The following is a 20710-nucleotide window of genomic DNA, read 5'->3' as shown; positions in this document are numbered from 1 at the left end:
ATAGGGCTTTGGTAGGGGTCGCATCGGCGGTAATTGCTTGCTCGCTGCTATGTAGGGCCCCCGCTTCCCAGGTTATGCTCTTATCTAGGGAGTGAAAGAACAGTTCTGGGTTTTGACTTGATGGCAGCAATGCCAAGTCGACTAATAATAAGTACCAAACAAAGTGCCAATGCTGCACAAGGCTTTTGCCTAAACTTTTTCGTGTGTATTGACTGAAACAATCACATTTTAGACTGCTTTTTCGGTCAGATTTAATCAAACAAAAGTAAATCAATTACATTACATTTTCATTTTTCACAACATCTGATATTTCATAGTCCTAAACTGCACTGTGATTTTCACAATACCCTTATCTAGGGAGAGCAGCTTCAAAAGCACATGGAACAGGCCGGAACCTGATCCCAAGCAACCCCCTTTACCAGTGCATGCAGCGTGTGCAAACGATCAGCAGCCCAGGGAAGGAGGTCGGTGCAAATGCCCGAGACACTGCAACAGTCGGTGTAGGAGCCAGAGAGGCTTAGACTCCACGCGAGGGGGCGCACATGAGGGATCGTGGCAGGGAGGCAAGGGAAGATGCTACCAGGGAAGGACTGCTCAGGAGCTGGAATACGCTGGAAGGGTAAGAGCAGGGAGGACAGGGACTATTTCAGGGCAGCTGTGGAAGAATTGTGTATCTGCCTTTTCAAGTATGCGCATGGGAGCAACTGGAAAAGGACTTGGTGGGCAGACAGTTGCCCATTAGGATTTTAACAAAGGAGTACGCACTAGGGAGTATTACAAGTTCTGGCCTGAATGTTTGAAATGTGCCAGTAAACATCTCCTTGTTAACTGTTATGGGGCGAGAGGAGATTCTAGTAATGGGTAGGGGAGCACAATTATCTGGGGGCAAAAGCCCATTCAGCTAGATCGCCTGAATTGTTTGCTGGCACTATGATCAGAAAGAGGATGCCAGGTTGTTGAGGGAGGGGTTCCCAAGTGGGCTAGCATTTTTCTAGATGCCTCAGTTTTAAAGACTACCCTACATCAACCCTTGACTGATGAAGTACCAAAGCCTCCTTAAATACATAATTTTTCTTATTAGATTTCCTATCTCAATAGTAATATGTTTACATATATTTTTTTCTCTAACATGTATTCTACAACTTTTTAAATTCTACTACTAAGATAGCGCACGTTTTAATTGCATGAGAACGGTTTCGTTTTTGCTCTTCCTACCTTCTTTTTCCCTTCCCCCTTATCCTATTTTCTACACATAACTGTAAATATTTTCTTGTACTATTTCATTGTTCAAATGTATTTATTACATTGCTCCTATATCATATTGTTAACTTATTGTTTGTTATTTTCCTTCTCAATAAAAGTTCACTTTTAAAAAGTTAAAAAATTTAAAAAGGGTACATTAGCCACCTCGGCCACGCCAGCGGACAGGGCAGATGCATCGCCATCGTCCACAAAGACACTCTCCAATGCACCGTCTCAGATGGAGACAGTACATCGTTCATGGAACACCTAAACTTTCAGATCAGACTAACGCTAAAACTACCAGAGGAACCCTCGCCTACAGACCCCCAGGTCCCGTCCAAGCTTCTCCAACACCATTTTGGACTTCATCACCCCCCTGGCTATCGACTCCAATCACGACATCTTCACCATCATGAACTCTATCCACTCTGGTGCACCCACAGACCCCTGACCTCACCACATCTACAACCTAGAGGAAGAAGAAATTTGCAAAACCTTGACTGAGATCCTCAAAACGTCCATCCAAACAACCACCTTCCCTGCTGCATGGAGGCACGCGGAGGTCAAACCTCTTGAAAAAACCTCCGCCGACTCCAGCAAACTCAAGAATTACTGACCCATTCGAGTACTCCCCATACCAGCCAAGGTCTTGGAGAAAGCCATCAACCTCCAGCTCACTGAATACCTCGAACAAAACAACTTTCAACGCCTCCCAGTTGGCCTTCAGAGCCAACCAAAGCACAGACATGGCCCTGATCGCTGCTACGGACAACCGACGCCTCCTCGACCAGGGGGGAAAACAGCAGTCCCCATCCTCCTTGACCTCTCCACAGAATTGGATACAGTCTCCCATTACAGCCTCACCAAACTTCTTCACCTAGGCACCCAACACAACGGTCAACTGGATGATCACCTTTATCTCCAGCAAAAGCAGAGGATCCATCTACCCCCCTTCTCCTCCAAACCCAAGATCATCATCTGCAGCATCCCCCAGGGCTCCTCCCTCAGCCCCACCCTCTTGCAGACATCACCCTCAACCACGGACTCAACATAATCTCATACGCTGACGACACGCAGCTCACCCTATCCCCCCCCACAACATGACCAACGCCAACTTCCAGAACACCATGTCCTACATTGCCAGCAGGATGAAAGTCAACTGCCTTAAACTCAACTGAAAGAAGACTGAGGTTTTTTATCTTTGGAAACAACTGCTCGCCCTGGGTAAACTTCTGGTGGCCCACCGCACTCTTCCCCGCTCCCGCCAACCACGCAATCCCGGGATAGTCCTGGACAGCCAACTAGCCATGAAGAACCAAGTCAACGCAGTCTCATCCTCCAGTTTCCACACCCTCCCCATGATCTTCCGATGGATCCCCACCTCCACCAGAAAAACTGTCACCCAAGCCCTCAGCACCAACCGCCTAAACTACGGCAATGCACTCTATGTCGGTGCCACCAAGCAACTACTCAACCGCCTCCAGTGCATTCAGAACACTTGAGCAAGACTCGTCCTCAACCTCTCCAGGAGAACCAGCAATACCCCCACCCTGGAGCCCTCCACTGGCTTCCCATACAGAAAAGATGCCTCTTCAAGCACCTGACTTGAACATACAAACCCTTCCATGGCTCCGGACCCACCTACATCAGCCACTGCCTGACATTTTATCGACCCACCTGTGAACGCCACTCTTCCACCTTCACCCTGGCCCACACCCCGCGCATCTGCGGGAACTGAATCGGTTGTGGCTCCTTCTCCTACCGCGTCGCCAAATCCTGGAACGACCTTCCCCAGCCCATTACTTGAAGACTTCAGGAGACGGCTTAAGACATGGCTCGATCAAAGACGTTAGGACCTTGTGCCTGGAGACACTCCCTAGCCTCTGGGTGACAAGCCTGGCTTTACTAGAACCCCTTGACTGATTGCAAGTTAGAGGTTAACAGTTGCAGAAAAAAAAGTATATTAAATTAAAGATCAGCCCAGGAGGAGGTAGACACATGCAGAGGGTGGTGGGGGTGGGTAGGGCAGCCACCTTAACATAGGCAACTATAGTATACAGAGTTTTTAGTTTTGGGAGGGGAAAGGCCCAGGGTTTATATATGTGGTGTGCACCCGTTTCAATAAAAGCAGCCTTTTTCACACAAATAATGTGTCAGAGGTCTGTGCTGCTCCCCCCCCCCCCATTTCCAACGCAGTATTGTGTGGCTGCTAACCAAAGGGAGGTCTACACCCCCGTGATAGTTTGGGGAATGGAGCAGTCCAACAACTCTGCTGTTTGGGCTATATTGTACCTCATAGGTATAAATTCAGCCAATTTCTGCTACCAGCCACTATTTTATAATGGTGATCCCAGAGAGTTTTCCCATTCGCCCACTCCATAAGTGGTTTGTGAGTTTTGGTAATTTGGAATTGGCTTATTCTGGTTGGCTCTAAATTGGAACAGGTGTACAGGGGGTAAGAAAAGCATGTATGGTTTTCACATTGAAGCAGGAGCGGCTGGCCAAGAAGTTGGCATGAGTTAGCCAAATTTAATGTTGTTGAAAGTAGCAATCCAGGCTGAAAGGAAACGGTAGACAAGATCCCGCCTGTATGAAGCACAAAATTTAAGGTTCATTAGGAAGTTACTGAAGAGATCAAAAGTTGCATAAAAATGTATGAGAGATTAAAGGTCTCAATTGCTAAAGATCAGCCCAGGAGGACGTAAAGACTTGCAGGTTTACGTTGTGTGGAGGGGAGAACTTTTAGGGATCATTTAACATATCTGTATAGCGAGGTTTCAATTTTGTAAGGGGAAAGGCCCAGGGTTAAGAAATGCGATATGCATCTATTTCAATAAAAGCAGCCATTTTCACACAAATCCGGGGTCAGTGGTCTGTGCTGTTACAGCTATTCCCCAAAATCTGAAATTGCGCCTGGCCCAGTGTTGGTATACGGAAAACCAGTGAAGATCTACCCCCTTTCCCAGTCCTTTCAAATGACGGGAGAATATGGACTGACATTGGTCTGAAACAGTGTCAATGAAGGCCTTGCGATTATGTAGAATGCGGACACGTGATCTAGACTGGACGTCCTCGAATACTGTATTGTACCAGTCTATAAGAACAGGACATGACTGTAATTGTTTAATTACGGCACTTAGTGTACCCTGTGTTTGTCTAGGACGTTTATAAATGAGTGCTTGACAAACACTCCGTTTTACTTGCACTGAGCAGAATTAAATTTAATATTGACAACCTTACCTCGCATAAATAAATTAGCGCCAACACTTCCTTACTTCCTTTTATGACAACGCAGCATTTAATAATGGTTTTTAGCCTGAAAGCTCACGTGAATTTGCCCATTTATTACTTCATCCGTAGGTCGCTCCTTGCAGACGCAGGAACAAATTTGTACATATATGCATTTTAGACACTTGTTGACGATCTACATCTGTGTACATAAATACACGCGGGTTGTAGGTTTTCAGATATAACCCTCGTCCACGTGATCGTCAGCGAGTGGTCCACCTGGCATAAATGCACAAAAGATTTTTCTTTTTTTTAATTCCCATGAGTAAACATTCAACCACACGCCCTATCCCAGTTGGAACACCCCCCCCCCCCCCCTCCCACGCCCCTGAAGTATCAGGTTGCACTTATATTGCACAGGCATTTGTTCCAGCAGGAGACAGTTTATGCAGGTTTCCAGGGTGGCAAAGTACATACATTGTCTGAACACCGACTCGAAAGGACCACGTTTCCAACCCATAGTTATGACTGCTGTAAACACACTGTATTAACAGTGCCCCTATTTGCAAGTCTTAACTTGAGAACAGACACAACTAAGGTACAACAGGATCTACAACATGCATTTGCAATGCAATAGGTCTCGCATTTGTCAAAGTTAGAGCTATTGGTGTGGTAAATGACAAGGTCTTCTTATCTATGTGTTTTGGTTTGGAGTGTATTGGATGTGTAAACAGACACAGTTGCAGCACTGCTTAGAGGACTTGGAATGAGGAATTACCACTGGGACCAGAGAAGCAGGTGCAGCACTGTCTAGAGGACTTAGAACGAGTAACTACCAACAGGACCAGCGAAGCAGCTGACATCACCGTGTAGACTACTATGAATGAGGATTTACCAACAGGACCACAGAAGCAACAGTGCCTACAGGACTATGAATGAGGAATTACCACTGTGACCAGAGACACCGCTTCAGCACTACCTAGAGAACTAAGAACGAGGAATTACTACTGGGAATAGACACAGCTGCCACATTTGTGACCAGATCAAGAACAAGATTTGCAGCTCTGTTAACAGAAATGAAGCTCCAAGCGGGCGAAACATAATTAATGCTAAAAACGAAAGATTGGGTGAAAGGGAGCTAACGAATAAAGGCAAATTTAAAAAATTTTGACTGCTCAACTGGATCTTCAATGACCCAGACTGTAGATCATAAGTGAAAACTAAGGTGCGAAGGGGAGAACACATGGCGAAACGGTGGGTGGGAGAGAAAAGCAGGAACACTGGTCAGCTGCTCGTGCTAGCAACGTTTTCAGAACACGAGGCAAGTAATCCGAAAAAAAAAAAAATAATAAATAGTGCGCAAAACAAATTGAAATGGACAGAAACTGAATGAGCCCTGTAACAGGGCCAGTTGCTATGGGAGAGAACGACAGACCAAAAAGAGGGACAAATGGGCACGATTTACCATTCAAAAGTAAGAAATTTAGAAAAGCACCCGATACAACCAATGACAAGTAATGAGCCGGCTTTTAGGCCCATGTACTGATTACACCATGCCTAGCAGAGCAGCGCATGCGCGCTGCTAGGCTCGACCTAAAAATGTGATTCATGGTATGTTCTTTGGGCACTTTTATGTGCCAAAAAGTTTGTCCCAGGGGTCCACAGTGATTTGTCCTAGAACACACAATGTTCACACCTGAGAGCACAACCAGAAAACAAACTTGAGCACTGGCAATGTCAATAGGCCTGGCCATGGGTCAAGTTTTTTCAAATGCATGAAAAATGCAAAAAACACAATAAGACCCGCACACAAGTGCCCCAGCAGAAGAAGCACCGACATGCCCTCCTTTTCCATGTGGATGAGCACATCTCATTGGGCAAAATGCTGTCGCTCAATGCAAGAATGCAAATGTGAAGTGGGTTGGCATACTGCACTATTGTATTCTTTGATGGGAGCAAGCAGAAAGTGAATGGCACTTTAACAGACTAATGTCTGATAAGGGTTTTCGAAATATGCAGCTGTTTTTTTTTTCTTTTCTTTAAACTATGAGGTCTTTAAGTCAGGCCTAAAAACAATCACTTGACTACCAAGCATATGCAATGCAATAAGGTCTCGCATTTCGAAACTGAGCTTTAGGCATTGTAAATGTCAATAGCTTAAATTCACGCAAGCCGCACCCCTTTCGCTAGATGCAGCTTGTCTAAAGAAAGGGGCATGGCCTCTATTCACGTGCAAACATGGGGCGCTTGGAAACCACCCCAAAAAACATTCTTCGCAAACCAATAGGTCTTGCATTTGTGAGAGTTTAAGCTATTGTCATTTAGAATGACAATAGCTCACGCTCTCCTAAATGCAATACCTCCTGCATTGCAAAGAAGCGTCCCGCCATTGTCCCGGCTGCTTGGAAAGTGAAAGCGCGCATGAAGCGCTGAATGTTGCTGCAAAGCACGTTGTGCCTGCAGTAGGACAAAACTCGCTAAGAAAATAGTGCTTACAGACTACACAGCACAGACCGTATAACAGAAGTGGTGTCCAGTCATGGGTATTTAGCTACAAGGCTATGATAAGCCCACGTCATGCACGAGCTAGGTCACTGTCCGTGTGGAGTTGAATGAAGCGCAATTTCTTTTCGCTATGTGGGGGTTGACGGTATTCCAACGTATTTTTGTACACTACATTCTACTAAACCCAGGCTCACCTGTGGGACAGTGAGGGCCTGACACCAGTATGGAGGACCAGAGTATTTTTATAGATTTCTTGGTCAGACTAATTTCCTCAGCAGCTGACTACTTCAAGGCGTATGCTGCTAGTCAGTTGGACCAGTCCAGAAAAGAAGGACTACTGAACACTGCCTCCCTGTTTAGCACGATTCTTTAACTTGAAGGCCACTGCACAAGAACTGCCTCTGTAGGATAAAGCATCCAGTAAATTGAACCTGTATTGCACAGGCAGTTGCATTTGCCCCACCAACATGACAACTGACAGTAGCTTCATTCCCTTAAGGTATAGATATAGGGGGAGGGGCTTCCAGGCCATGAAGAGACCTGCCAGTTTCCATGGTGACGAGAAGCACAGACTCCGGAGCCTAGTTCCCAAGGCATCCCAGAGGGGGAGGGTCTGAATCTAGTCACATAACAAGCCTCGCTCAGAGGTAGGGGTTGCAGTGACCCAGGTTTGATCGAATAGTCATGTGGGGTCAGAGGAGCGACTGCCTTGTGAGGGCTCTTGCTGTCTTCGAATGTAGAACAGCTTGTTTTAACAATACTACGGTCAACTAATGAAGAAAACAAATTATGGAGCTTCAGACAGAGTGCCTATAGAGAGACTCGACCTTAGTGTCTGAAGAGGGCTTTTGGACCGTGTGAAAATTGAATCCTGCCCAGGCATGAGCTTTCTGGGTCCGCCAGTTCAAAAAGACCTGTTCAAACTTAGGTCTTCGATGGACCACCATCCACGACCAAGCAAACTACTCGCCAAGAGGCTACTGTAAAGCATGGGCATTAGCAAACTGTCAGGAAGGGTCTGTGGCAGATGCAACCCCCCTATAGTACTGCGCTCGAAAATTAGGGCGAAATACACTTAAAAACATATTTGGGGCTAGACCCATATTTTTATCCTTTAACCACTTTTTCTGCAACCCTGCAATGCAGTAAAATTAGAAAACGATTAATTACCAACCAAATCCGTTTAATCCTTAACTAATTTTGAATGTAGTCAAATTATACCCTTTCTTCTCACTGCTGAAAGCGCATTTTCATATGTACATAGACAGAAAATGCATGATTGACAATGTGAAAAAAGCAATATTTCTCACATCTTGCAGCTGTAAATTGTCTACATGGAAAGGGTTTCATGCTGGGTGAAAGTGTTTAACAGTTTAAGCGCCTGTCGCTTTTGGGCAGTCACCACCAAATCAAATCTCTGGTCCATGGACGCAATTGCCAGCATCAGGTTCACCTGCGGATGACTCAGGAGAATTCACGCTAAAGAGGAGACCACTTCTGTTCAGCCCAAATGGACACCCTGACCCACGCCCTACTACACAACTGCAGTGCAACCAAGTGATGTATGCAATTTTAGGGGGTGGGGGGCATGTATGGAACAGTCTTTGTGGTTTCAAGGCCACCCGTCTCTCTATCACCCGTGTGCCATGTTTGCTCCTGGAGGTTTAGTGGTAGATATGGACACCTAACGACAACCCACATTGCAGTAGGGTTCCCTATTCTCGTTACCTTTCCCTGCCTCAGAAAATTACAGCTGTGTCTGGCTCAGGGGTGGAATGCACCCCCAAAGGTGGCTGAAACTAGCTCTTGTTATCTAGCTTAGGAAAAAGCCCAGGGATCCAATTTCGCCCCCAAGTGGCTGCCACTAAAATCCTCTAACGCAGCACATTTCTCAATTGGAGATGAATTCCTGTCCACAAAATTAAATATCTACTGGGCTCCTTGGCTCAGTGAATCAGGACCTCTGCTTGCCAAGTGGGTGTTGTGCGCTGGTGCCACTCATGAACAAACCTGAGGCAGCCTCCCTTTGAGCTGTGCAAAGCTATTTAAGAGTGCTTGCGTACCACCTAGCAGGGACCCTCAACATGAGAAGCCATAAAGACCCCAAAGCCACCTGTCTGCCCTAAACACCATGGCCAATGTAGAAGTGGTGGAGAAGGCAACAGTAAAGGGAACTGATGCAGTGGTCCATAGGAGCGCTTCCGCTACAAAGACGCACCTGCCGAGCAGACTAGCTCACCCCAGAACGACTTTTGTAACCCTGTAAGAGTTCTCCCCATTGCCCGTGCCACACCTTCCCCACCAGTGTTCACCCTCTTCAGAAATCATGCTATGAGATCAGACTCTACCCATGGTGGGCTGCAACTATAATGGGCTTGGAAAATGCTTGGTATTACCATCCAAGAACTGGCCTTTGGTGACCCCTTGCAGAACCAAAATCTTTCAGCCAGAAGAAGCTCATTTCGAGATACAGGCCCTTGACTCTGTACCAACCTGGCAGAGAAAGATGCCCAGAGAGACCGAAGCCAATGCATTTAGTAGCACTGTTCTGTGCTGCAGATGGAGGCGCTGCGAAAAACATTATGACTGGAAAATAACTGGCTTTCCATGTGCTCAGTAAGCGGGGCCTAAACCTACCATGAAGCAAAATACAATGACATCGTTGTGAAAGTCTTGGATGGTTTCTCTTGCTACAATCATGAAAATGTGAACATTTAGTAATAACCACAAAGACTTTTACGAAGTGCTCAGAAAACCAGCCCAATTGGCCTATAAAGAGTTGTGTTTCGACCCCATAGAGAAGCATTAAACATGTCTGGGGGTCACATCTACTCAGGGGCTTTAGTGAGGCACTACAGGTTATATATTTTTTTATTTGTAAAGTTTATATATAGCACTAGCTCGACCCAAGGGCATCGGAGCGCTTCAGTGTATACATTTTTGCAAATATGTCGTTTACATAAAACATCAGGGCAGACATACAGGCAAAATTGTAGTACATATCGCCAATGGTGTCCATTTCAAGGGCGGTGCCGTCCTATAGTTATAAGAGAAATTCTTAATTCCTATAAACAACTCCAACAGGACATTCATCTTCTCATTACAATAATTACTGTAACTTATTGTATGAAAATCCAATGCCCTAACCGCCGGCTTTCGCGACTCCAGACCAGATACCACTAAGATTTAGGGAAAGTAGGAAAATATGTTTTTGTTGTGCAAGCCAAAGGGAGTCAGAACAAGTTACATATGATACAAAGGCATAAGCACTATTAGTTTCATTACTTTACATTTTGTTGACACCCAGGGGTGTGCAATTTAATAAAATATCTCCTTGTCTATGGGCATGTTGCTTCATAAAACAACTTGTCCTGTAACAAAATCCAATTGCCCCTTTTGTGCCATGTAATGCAGCAACACATTATGGCAGCAATCTCATTATAAAAGAGCTGATATAGTCTCTCTGATTATGCCAGGGCTCATACCATAGTAGAGTTTTAATACTAGCAATTCCCTTATGTTGCCACTTTTCCGCAGAGCTACATACTGGGGCTGAGGATAGTGGTAAGCAATAGTTCCATGGTTGGAATGCCCCTTTGAGTCTGTGCAAACCTACTAACTTGCACGTTTTAATGGTTTTCACTAACTCTTCTCTAATCTTTTCCCATACTGAGAAAGGTTGGGAATTCACGCCTGAAAATGGCAGACATAAAACTTCTTTCAGGGTTGGTAAAAAAAAAGTGGTTGGAGGGTAAGTGAACTTGCAAACACAGTTTTCCGCTTGAGCAAATCTACATATGCAAATTTGCTCATGCTTAAATGCAGTTCACAAATATTGCCTAGGAGTACTATTTCTTCACCTACTTCTGTAAATTCTTGTGAATTCACGAAAGCCGCACGTCTGCTCTTAATGCAAGTACATATAGCATGGGTGCACTTTTGAAACTTTCTTCAATAACAGGGCACAATGATTAGGTCTTGCGTTAACCATGACCTTTTGTGTGGATTAAACTTCTGTCTCTCTCGGTCTATCAGCTGGCTTCACTGTGAGTGACAGCATTCTCCTTTCACAAGGAGCATATCAGCATACACAGTAGTTTTGTTCAGTGCCAGGAACTACTGTGGCAATGTGTGCTTTGAGTCCAAAAACAATTTTTGCTTTTGCCAATGTTTGTTATAATGGTGAGAGCCAGCGAGCTCCCACACCAAAAAGGTTTTACAAAAACCATGCCAAAACAAGTCAGGCATTGACAAAATCAAAAGGCTAACAATTTCAGACCTGCTGTCTTTGCCAATGCTTGTATATTTTTATGTTTCCCATAATCTTACTGAAACTGGTCACACAGATTTTCCAATTATGAAACTTTTTGGGAAACACTACCATACATCAACACATTTTACTAAATGATGCTGCAAATAAATGGTACCTAACATTTTACAGTAGTTTAGCAAAATGTTTTATTTACTACTTGCATTTTTATGTGAATATTTTATTTTGAAATTAAAGAATCATAATTTTTCTGCAGAGTTTTATATAGCGCGAACTTGACCCGAAGGTATCAGTTATCAGAGCGCTTTACATGAGCACCAGTTATGTTACACAAGGTCACATTCATTTTTGTTAAGCACATGGAGATTACGTGATGTGCCCAGAATCACAGGATGTTGAGCGTCATTGCCGAGACTCGAACCCGCTTCCCCAGATTTGAGATCAGGGTGCCCTATATTTATAGCCCATTAGACACATCCTCTCCCCATCATCTATCTTGCTTTCCGCAAATATGTGCATCTAATCAGAGAGCATTCTGGGAGCAATATACAAAAACTCATATTGATAAACTTTGAAAACATTTGACAAATAAGGAAGGTGCACTCAACAAGAGTCATACAAAACCACAAGTAATGTCCATTTATCTTGCTTTTATTCCAAAAAGTTGTAAAGAAAGCGGCAAACAGCCAACGCGTTTCGTCCCTTTTGCCAAGGAACTTCTTCAGGGCTATGAATCAATTGACACGAATAATATTGGAAAGGCGATTCACACAATATCCACAAGAATCAAAATTGATTTACTGGAAAATATTCAGCACAGATGTATATAGATGGAGCATCAAAGTACGAATTAAATAGTTATATAAAGGTCACTTCCATATTAAGATAGACCATAAGAACATGAGGAATGGTGCCAATAACAGAAACAGTTCTTTGTAGTTATAATCCCGATTTATAGAAGACAAACATGCCGAACAGCATAATAACTGGCAGCAAACCTGACTCTTGTTGAGTGCACCTTCCTTATTTGTCAAATCTTTGAACTCTGTAGCATCAATCGACGACGGATGCTGGAAGTGGATGCACCGAATTTTGATAATATGAATTTGGGAATTTAAGTGCTTAACCTTTGTCTGTCGTTGGCGGCTTCTTGTGTTTATGTAAAACTTTGAAAACATGTGTACACATTTCTGTACGGGAACCTGTCAGTAGTGCAGTCTGAGCTTACAACTCTTCCTTCGGGCGCTCACCCTAATAAAGGTTTTGCATTAATGAACCATAAATACAAGTTTTTGCAGCATTACCACATGGATGCTAATATTACCTTAACTGCAAAAAATGCCCTTCCTTGATCTATAAAAAGGTACTGTGAATTGGAAGGCAAAGGGTTTGTGCTGTAGGTGGTTGGGCCTACTTGTCCCAAGGACAAAATACACATGAAAATGTGTTGCCCTTGACCCCAAACAATATGTCCTGGGCGTCAGACTATAGGAATTCCACATCCCTAGTTGACACCATAACGATGTAGTTTACTTTCTGTAATGCTTTCTTTGAAGCAGGTAGTATGCATTTTACCAGGTCCTTAAACTGCTTCCTTGTCACGGGATAGCTTCCCTACTGTATCCCATAGATGCCAACAAGGTCTCCCTTCCCTCTGAGATCTTGACTAGAGCCCCCTATGCCGAGCAGCACAAGTCACCCTAACGTCTCACTCCTTGTGGAGTGTGGGACGCCCCACACTGCAGTTCTGCAACCCAAATTAGGGTGCTCACTTTCTTATCACAGCCACTTTTAAGCATCCCCTGGTCTCAACAGAAGTACAAGCTGCTGCTGCCACGCCCCAAGCAGGGTGCCCACCCTGCTTCAGGTCAGAAGACCTGTATACAGCCATGGGTGGTCCTCCTCCACATCACTGTTAGTAGTAGGCCACTTCAGGGAACCCAAGACTACAACTGCCAGAATGCATACACTGAACCATGGTGTACTTGCAGGGCCTGAATTTCACATGTGCAGGGTAGAGCTAGCAGGCCCCTCTCCTGTGCCCTTTCTAACAATACAAACTCGACGAATAAACACAAACTTGTAATTTTTCATATAGGTCGTATTACCAGCAGGGCTGTGCACATTTTGTGCTAAACCAGCGTAACGCCGCTCTATTGCGTTTTGTGTAATTTGTTATTACACGCTGTGTAATTTCCGCTTGCGGGAACTATGAAGCAGACTGTGTGCGTTGCCTGCGGGCGGTAAACAAGAAACGTCAAACTGCGTGCACACTACATACATTCCGATGGTATTTCTTGCGCCTCATGTATACAAATTCAAAAAGAACAATTGGACAGAATGCAGAACAATGTCTTGCATTCACCTCAGTAGAGAGATCTGGGCATAAATCCATCATTTTTTGCTCCCCATGCCATTCCAGTTTGAACCCAGCCATATGCAAATCAGTCTTGACCCTGTGCCCAATGGGAACAGTCCAGCCTGAACTGCCAGGCCCTCCCTGGACTGGAAACAAGCATCCTAGGACCGGTTTCGGGGTTTCACCCCTCATCAGCCAGGATAGCTTGACTCTAGTGGCATGGCATACTTTAGTACAAATTTCAAAGCAAACAACCTCCCGAGAGAAATTAGCAGAATACCAATAACTCCACCAAGACTAATATATGGAGAAAAAAGAAAAAAACACTTCTGTGAACCCCATGTTAACAGGCTAACAGCTTCACTTAACTGTAACAAGAAGGCACTTCATAACTCAGGTGCTAAACTGCAGAAGAATGAAAATAAGCTACCTTTTGCACAAAATTTTAACCCAGGGACTCCAGTTTGCTCAAAAATTAGTGCAGCGGGAACATTACCCCACAGTTTTACATGCAGTGTTTACTTATTGTGTATCCACCCATGAGACAGTTAAGTGGGATACAACGCTTGCTGCAGAGCCGCATGTATCCGGCAGGTCTGCAGAGTTGGCTACGTCATCTGCTTTGAAGCATCATGAAGATTCGTAAGATAGTTATTGTGCCGGATGCATGCAGCGCGTTGCTTTTAACCTGCTAATCACAAGTCTGAATCCTGGAGAGTGCTGGGTGGTTTACGTGACAGTCAAAAATATATGCATGCAACCCGCAAAACAGAAGGTTGAAACCCTGTAGGGCAAACTCATTCTTTTGGGGTCCATAAAATTAGCAGCTTTGAGCTGGGCGGTAAACAATACCCATTAAGCGCTCACAAACAATGAGGTGAGCTTTGTGCACATGTTCATATTTAAGTAGAATAAAATACATTACTTATAACATGTATTAAGGCGACATACAATCGACCTGGCCTCACCTGGATAAATGACGCACCGTATTAGGTGTCCCTTCACTTGTTAAAAAAACGTTGCCTTTTCAGAGAGTAACAAGTGCAAAACTTTAATATCGCAGGTGGACGTCTAAAATGAGTGTGCATAGAGGCAGGTGCTCTAACCATTTGCGATGCCCAGCTGCGTAGGGGGGAGGGCAGGGTGCGACAGTATTTTATCTGCACGCTCTGACACTTGCTGGCAGCCATTACACCAACTACACGACATACGATTATCCGATAATAGTGGCCTCTGCAGTTTGACATTCCTGTACAGTGATAGGCGAACTTACGCTTTCGGATGAAACCGCTTAAATTATAGTACGCAGTCTCTCAAGGGCAGATTAAAAACCAGAGCAAGGCGCTGGAAATAAAAAAAAATTATATATATATTCACTGAAAAAACCATAGGTTTCACACATGTTATAGTTAGCGGAAATTTTACTGATAAAAAACCAATGAAATTCCCCCGTTATAGTTAGTGCAGGCAACTATAACTCACGCGACCGCAATCTTCTGCTGATGCTAATACTGTATTTAGACACTTATTTGCCCACGTCTTCTTCCATAAATTTTTAGCTATACATATATTACAAATATTTTTTTTTCATAAAGACACATATGTCATCAGCAGAAGATTGCGGTCGCGTGAGTTATAGTTGCCTGCACTAACTATAACGGGGGAATTTCATTGGTGTTTTATCAGTAAAATTTCCGCTAACTATAACATGTGTGAAACCTATGGTTTTTTCAGTGAATTTGCAAGGTTTTTTAAATGCTAATTCCTAACTATAACGTGTGAGAAACCTATGGTTTTTTCAGTGAATTTGTACGGTTTTTTAAATGCTAAGTTACTTTACGCCATTCGTGGCGTGCGCGCCCACTTAACGCAGTTAGTGCCGTGCACGCATGGTGGGCACCGCGTGCCCACGTTACGCTAGATGGGCAATGTACGCACGATGCGCTTCGCGGCATGCGCGCCCATTCGTGGCGTGCGCGCCCACTTTACGCAGTTAGTGCCGTGCACGCACGGTGGGCACCGCGTGCCCACGTTACACTAGATGGGCCATGTACGCACGATGCGCTTCGCGCACCGTGCGCACATGGAGGACATATGATGCGCTTCGTTGTGAAAGGTAATATTTTAATTTTTCACATCTGTGATAGGCCATGCACAAATGGTGCCCTTCGTGCACCTTTTGCACATGGGGTGGGGAGAGTATGGATAATTTTTTTTAAAAAATTTTTTTTACTGTACGCGTACGGTAAGCGTAATCGGCGAAATTATCGAAAAAATTAAAATTCCGTTTTTGGCCTTGGGGGATCTTTGGGGACTCCCCCAACATGGCTAGGTGCTTAGGAGCTGTCTAAACAGCCCCTTTACATGTTTTGGTCCTTTGTTTTTTAATCCCCACTCAGAGTGCGAGAGAGAAAATGGCGGCCGCCGCTTCCTGGTTTCGACCGATTCGAATGTTTACTAAGATCTATCAGCCAATCAGAATCGCGCTAGCGCACGTCACCGTACGCGCACCGTAAGCTGGCTCAGATATATATATTGATTTAAAGGCTATTTTCTCAGAATCTACTGAACAGATTTACACCAAACTTACAAAAGGCACTCCCTTGACCTGTAGACTACCTCTCTGCCAAATTTCAAGGAACTCTGTTCAGCCGTTCGGGCTGTAGCTGTGTCTAAAGGTCCTATGGAAAAATGCATGGGAAAAACGCGTTTTGGGACCCCCCCCCTTTTATCTCAGCCCCCGCTTGACAAATCCCCCCGAGACTTTCAGGGTAGGAGCGGAGCGCAGCGCCCCACCTATTTTGAAAATTTCGCGAGGATTCGTCGACCGGCGCCAAAGTTATTCAAAATAGAATGTTGCGGTTTTCCTATGGAAACAGGGTCCCAACTATAACTACCTACTGGCGACATAAGCAACTTCTACGACTTCGTTGTATAGAATATTGAAAATGGTTCCGTTCTGAAATTATGGGACCGTGAAACAGCTATAACGAGTCTCTTTGAAGTTATTGCTGCAGAGTTAAGAGTTTTTTTTCACCCTGAGGGAGAATGCAAAAAAAAGGGAGAGCCCGAGAGAGGCCAGTCTCAGTTCCTCCTTGCACCGGCAGGACCCGGCCCACTTAAAGCCCTGCATAGCAAAACATTAAGGAAAATATAAACAAGTAAGGGAAGACTGCTGTCCATCCACCGACCCGAATGCTCGTTCTGCCTTTATTCAGATGAAGGTACTTGGTCCGCAGATTTACCCATGGTGGGTCAACAGAAAAGCCCCGTCTCCTTGGACTTCTCAACCCACCCTCGGTGGACCCATCTCCACCCTCCAAACAAGCGAAATGTCCGATCCTCCATTAGCCATCTCTATTCGGCGCTTTAAATATAAAATACAGAAGCGTTGGTACTCACGCTACAGAGTAACCGTTTGATCCTGTGGCGTGCAGATTCTCTGCCGATGGGATCGCCCTCCAAATCCTGAATTGCAATTTTTTCGCAAACTCAAACACGGTTGAGGTGCGCAGAACGGACAGTGTCACCGGTATGGGTGGTAAAATCAATGTACGGGGAATGGTGCATTGGACGATGCAATGATGGTCCCAGCAAGGGGGGGGGGGGGCATGTTACAAAGATAAATACCAAAATGTAAACTGCTGTGACAACCATCCTGGGTGGAGGGAGTCTGAGGATAAAGTGAGTATACAAACTTTTTTGAACTGCGTACAATATTCCAATTAAAGTGGAGGGGGATGATGAACCTCGACTTGAGAGGTTTCACAAAGCCCGCTCCGTCCCGCCAAAATTTCAAACCGTGGGCGGATCTCTGTCATCGCGAACCCCCCGCCTCCGTCTAATAGGGGCCCTCATTCTTGTGTGCAATTAAAAGTAACCGTAGTGGGGCATTTCGTCTCTGTCCGTGCGCTCTTTTCGGCGGTAGTTTTCTTCCTGGTTTGGTGGCACGCGGCGCCCAGACAGACAAAAAAAGCCCCCGCCTGCCCGCAGACGGATCCGACGTGTCCGCGGAATCCGCCGCCCCCACCGCTGGCAGCCATGCACATGGCTTTCTCGGCTCCACTTCCGAGAAAGCACAATCTAGCCACACGATGGAAGGAGGAAATAAAAGGCTACACGTCTACAGTGTGCTGTACCGAAAGAAACAGATGCACAGACAGCGTAAATAGAATCCAGTAGGGGAACCCCCCTAAGAGAGGCGGCCTACACCTCCCCTTTAAGTAAGAACGTCACAGATCACGGCACCCGACAGGGTGTCACACTGCAAATAGAACATTTGTTGTCTTTAGAACGTGTAGTTAGTTGTACTTTTCTTCATGCCTTCCGGCGTTTAGATCGCCCGTTATGTATATACCTTTAGATCTCACGCTTGCTGTGTAGGACGTTCGTGTATGGGATGCGAACGTCTAGACCCTATTGTACTAGAATCCCCGAGATGCCAGCTGTCTACGACGTCTAGATCAAGTGTTCCCTACATTGTCAGTACATTCTGCCATTAGGACATACAGTTCCGCACATTTGGAACGTCTAAATCACTTTGCTGCTTTTAAAACAATACCCGAAGCTTATAGTGTTACTGTGCAGGGTTGTCTTGAATGTCAGATCCGTTTCATATGAGTTTTTTTTTGGGGGGGGGGGGGGGGGGGGTTAGTGCCCTTTTTGCACTAGGGTATGTTCCACGCTCAATAGATTTTATATCAATGGAATGCCCATGCGTCCCGCGGTTTAGGACGTATACTTTCAGCGTCTTCAGAACGTTTAGATTCTCCAATTACTTCTAGAACACCACGGTGTTCCGAACATTCCTGTTTGTGATGTCTTTAGAACGTCAAGATTCCTTTGTCTGCTATAGACCGCTTATACCCCATACTGTGTAGAACAAACCGCGTGCTTTTATAAAGCCTAGATCCCTTAAATTTAGAACGTCAAGATCTTTTAACATTTCGAACCAGCCCCGGTGTAGGAAACGTTCTTGCCCGCGCGGAACCAGCCCGCCAGTCTCCCCTTTGTTGTCTGTACTGTAGAGAGCGCCGTGAAAACTGCTACATCAGGGCTGTGAATGGAAGCCACGCGGCCGTCGCTGTGCCTCATTCCCCTCCGCCAGGCACTTCCTGCTCGCGCTTATCACCACGAGGGCTCTATCCTCCCACCACCCCTGACCTTTAGCCCGTCTCACCTTGCCGCTGGCCGTGCCCCCGCTGACCCCGATCAGGAAGGGCTGCCCGTCCTGCTGGTGGCTGTGCAGGCTCTGCTCGCTGTCCCCGGCCATGCTTGAAAGTGAGTGTGCAGTGCTGCCGCTGCTCTCCCCCACCAGCTCTTTGCAGCTCCCTCCTCCTCCGGATTATCCCAGCAGCTGCCGCTGGGAGCCTGATTTTACTCTCTCAGACCCTCCCCTCTCATCACTTCCTCTCTCTATTTGGACTTGGCTGGCCGAGCTGCATTTATATGGGTGAATCAGGGCCAGGGGAGGGTGGAGCGCCCTCACCCTCCCAGAACTGTAATTATTCCAAGCATGGGCGAACCGCGGTACTGGCAGCTCGCCTAGGATACCCTCGATCTGCTGCGTGCAGACACCTCGTGTTACCCTGAGCAATCCACCGACCGCATCTGCACTGGCCTCTGATCTCCCCGAAATGCAAAAAGCCCCCACAAACGCACATCGCATCAACCCACACGGTGACTGGTCTCTGTCTGAAATACAAAGTCGCTGTTGAGAAGTGCATTTTGGGATGAATATATATTATGCAAATTACACACTGACACATGGTTTTTGGCTGCAATCGGTTCTACAAACTTGACCTTCAAAGGCTGGAGAGATCCTTGTAGGACAGCGCTATCCATTAACCCACGCCCAGGGATTCTGCGATCACGTTTTTAGGAGTTTCGTGAAATGAGTGGAGCCCGAACACGTGCAGAATATTTATAGTTACACGCGTCACTCAAATACGCAATTTCATATCATTCCATTACAGCCGATAAACCTGGAAATAATATATCTACAGACCCTTTACACAAAATAATCTTTATGAGATTCAAGTTTCAACATTTTACGTGTACCTGTTCAACTTTGATGACGTCATAGATGCGATAGCACGTGCTCTTGTGCATCGATGACATCACAGGAAGCGAGTGCAAACAACGAAATGTAAAACATGTATCTCTGATGCCTAATTTCTGTGCGTGACAGATTTTTGCGACCTCCCCAGACTTTATAAACAAACTCTATTTAGAAACACAACTTGCTTACAGTGAGGGTTAAAATCAAGAGAGCACTGGTGTACAAGCCGGGAAATTCTATAATGTTCCAATCACGCTCAACTTAATGTGGTCCCACTGCCACTGGGCCAAGTCCAAACAAAGTTCCAACCTAAGAAAATGGAGCGTGTAATTATCAATCCTTAAATAATACAATAGTTCAAAGAGGTATACTCTCCATCCCTACACGCTTCATCATCCAATCATAAATGGTCTCTTGGGAGTCTCTTGGTTGAATTATCGATTCCAAATTTAATTCAATCAGTGATAGATCAATAGAAACCGTCAAATCAATCCAGCTAGCAGTCAAATCAATCCAGCCAACGCGTTTCGTCCAATATGGACATCATCAGGGCTCATGATCACACGAGAATCACAAATTATATTCTTCAATGTGTTGTACCAATCCCGAAAACGGCGGGAATTTGAACATCGGAATAGCAGTAGTCACGGAAGAAGTGAGCGCAGGACGCAGTAGATGGGAATAATATCAAAAAGACGTATGACCATTTATGATTGGATGATAAAGAGCGTACAGATGGAGAGTGTACCTCTTTGAACTATTGTATTAATTAAGGATTGATAATTGCACGCTCCTTTTTCTTAGGTTGAAACTCTATTTAGAGTCTGTGTACAGTTTTTTCATGTTTATATTTACAAAAAAATCATAAAAACAATTAGAATTAAAATATTAAAGTCTCAATGAAACATCTTAAAAGTACTCTAATTTGTTTTAAGTAAATTTCCCGGTCTAACATGACACCAAAACCAATCCACACTTACACAATGACAATGGCTTTCTAGCTTTGTAAAAGCCCCAGCAATGTTCCAACACTTATGGGTGGCAT

At 45.1% G+C, this 20710-nt stretch overlaps 1 protein-coding gene across 1 annotated transcript in view; it reads right to left on the bottom strand.

Annotated features, from left to right (window-relative positions):
* Positions 1-19130, bottom strand: part of UCK2 (uridine-cytidine kinase 2) — a 122187-nt gene extending 103057 nt beyond the window's left edge. Inside the window, exon 1 of the mRNA XM_085601540.1 lies at positions 18784-19130. Coding sequence (XP_085457666.1) covers positions 18784-18876 — 93 coding nt within the window. The 5' untranslated portion in view covers positions 18877-19130. The remainder of the gene's footprint in view (positions 1-18783) is intronic.
* Between the last annotated feature and the right edge of the window lie 1580 nt (positions 19131-20710).

The sequence above is a fragment of the Triturus cristatus genome, chromosome 4_2 (assembly GCF_964204655.1).
Source record: "Triturus cristatus chromosome 4_2, aTriCri1.1, whole genome shotgun sequence".
NCBI classification, from domain to species: domain Eukaryota; kingdom Metazoa; phylum Chordata; class Amphibia; order Caudata; family Salamandridae; genus Triturus; species Triturus cristatus.
This window is presented reverse-complemented; position numbering and strand designations above follow the sequence as displayed.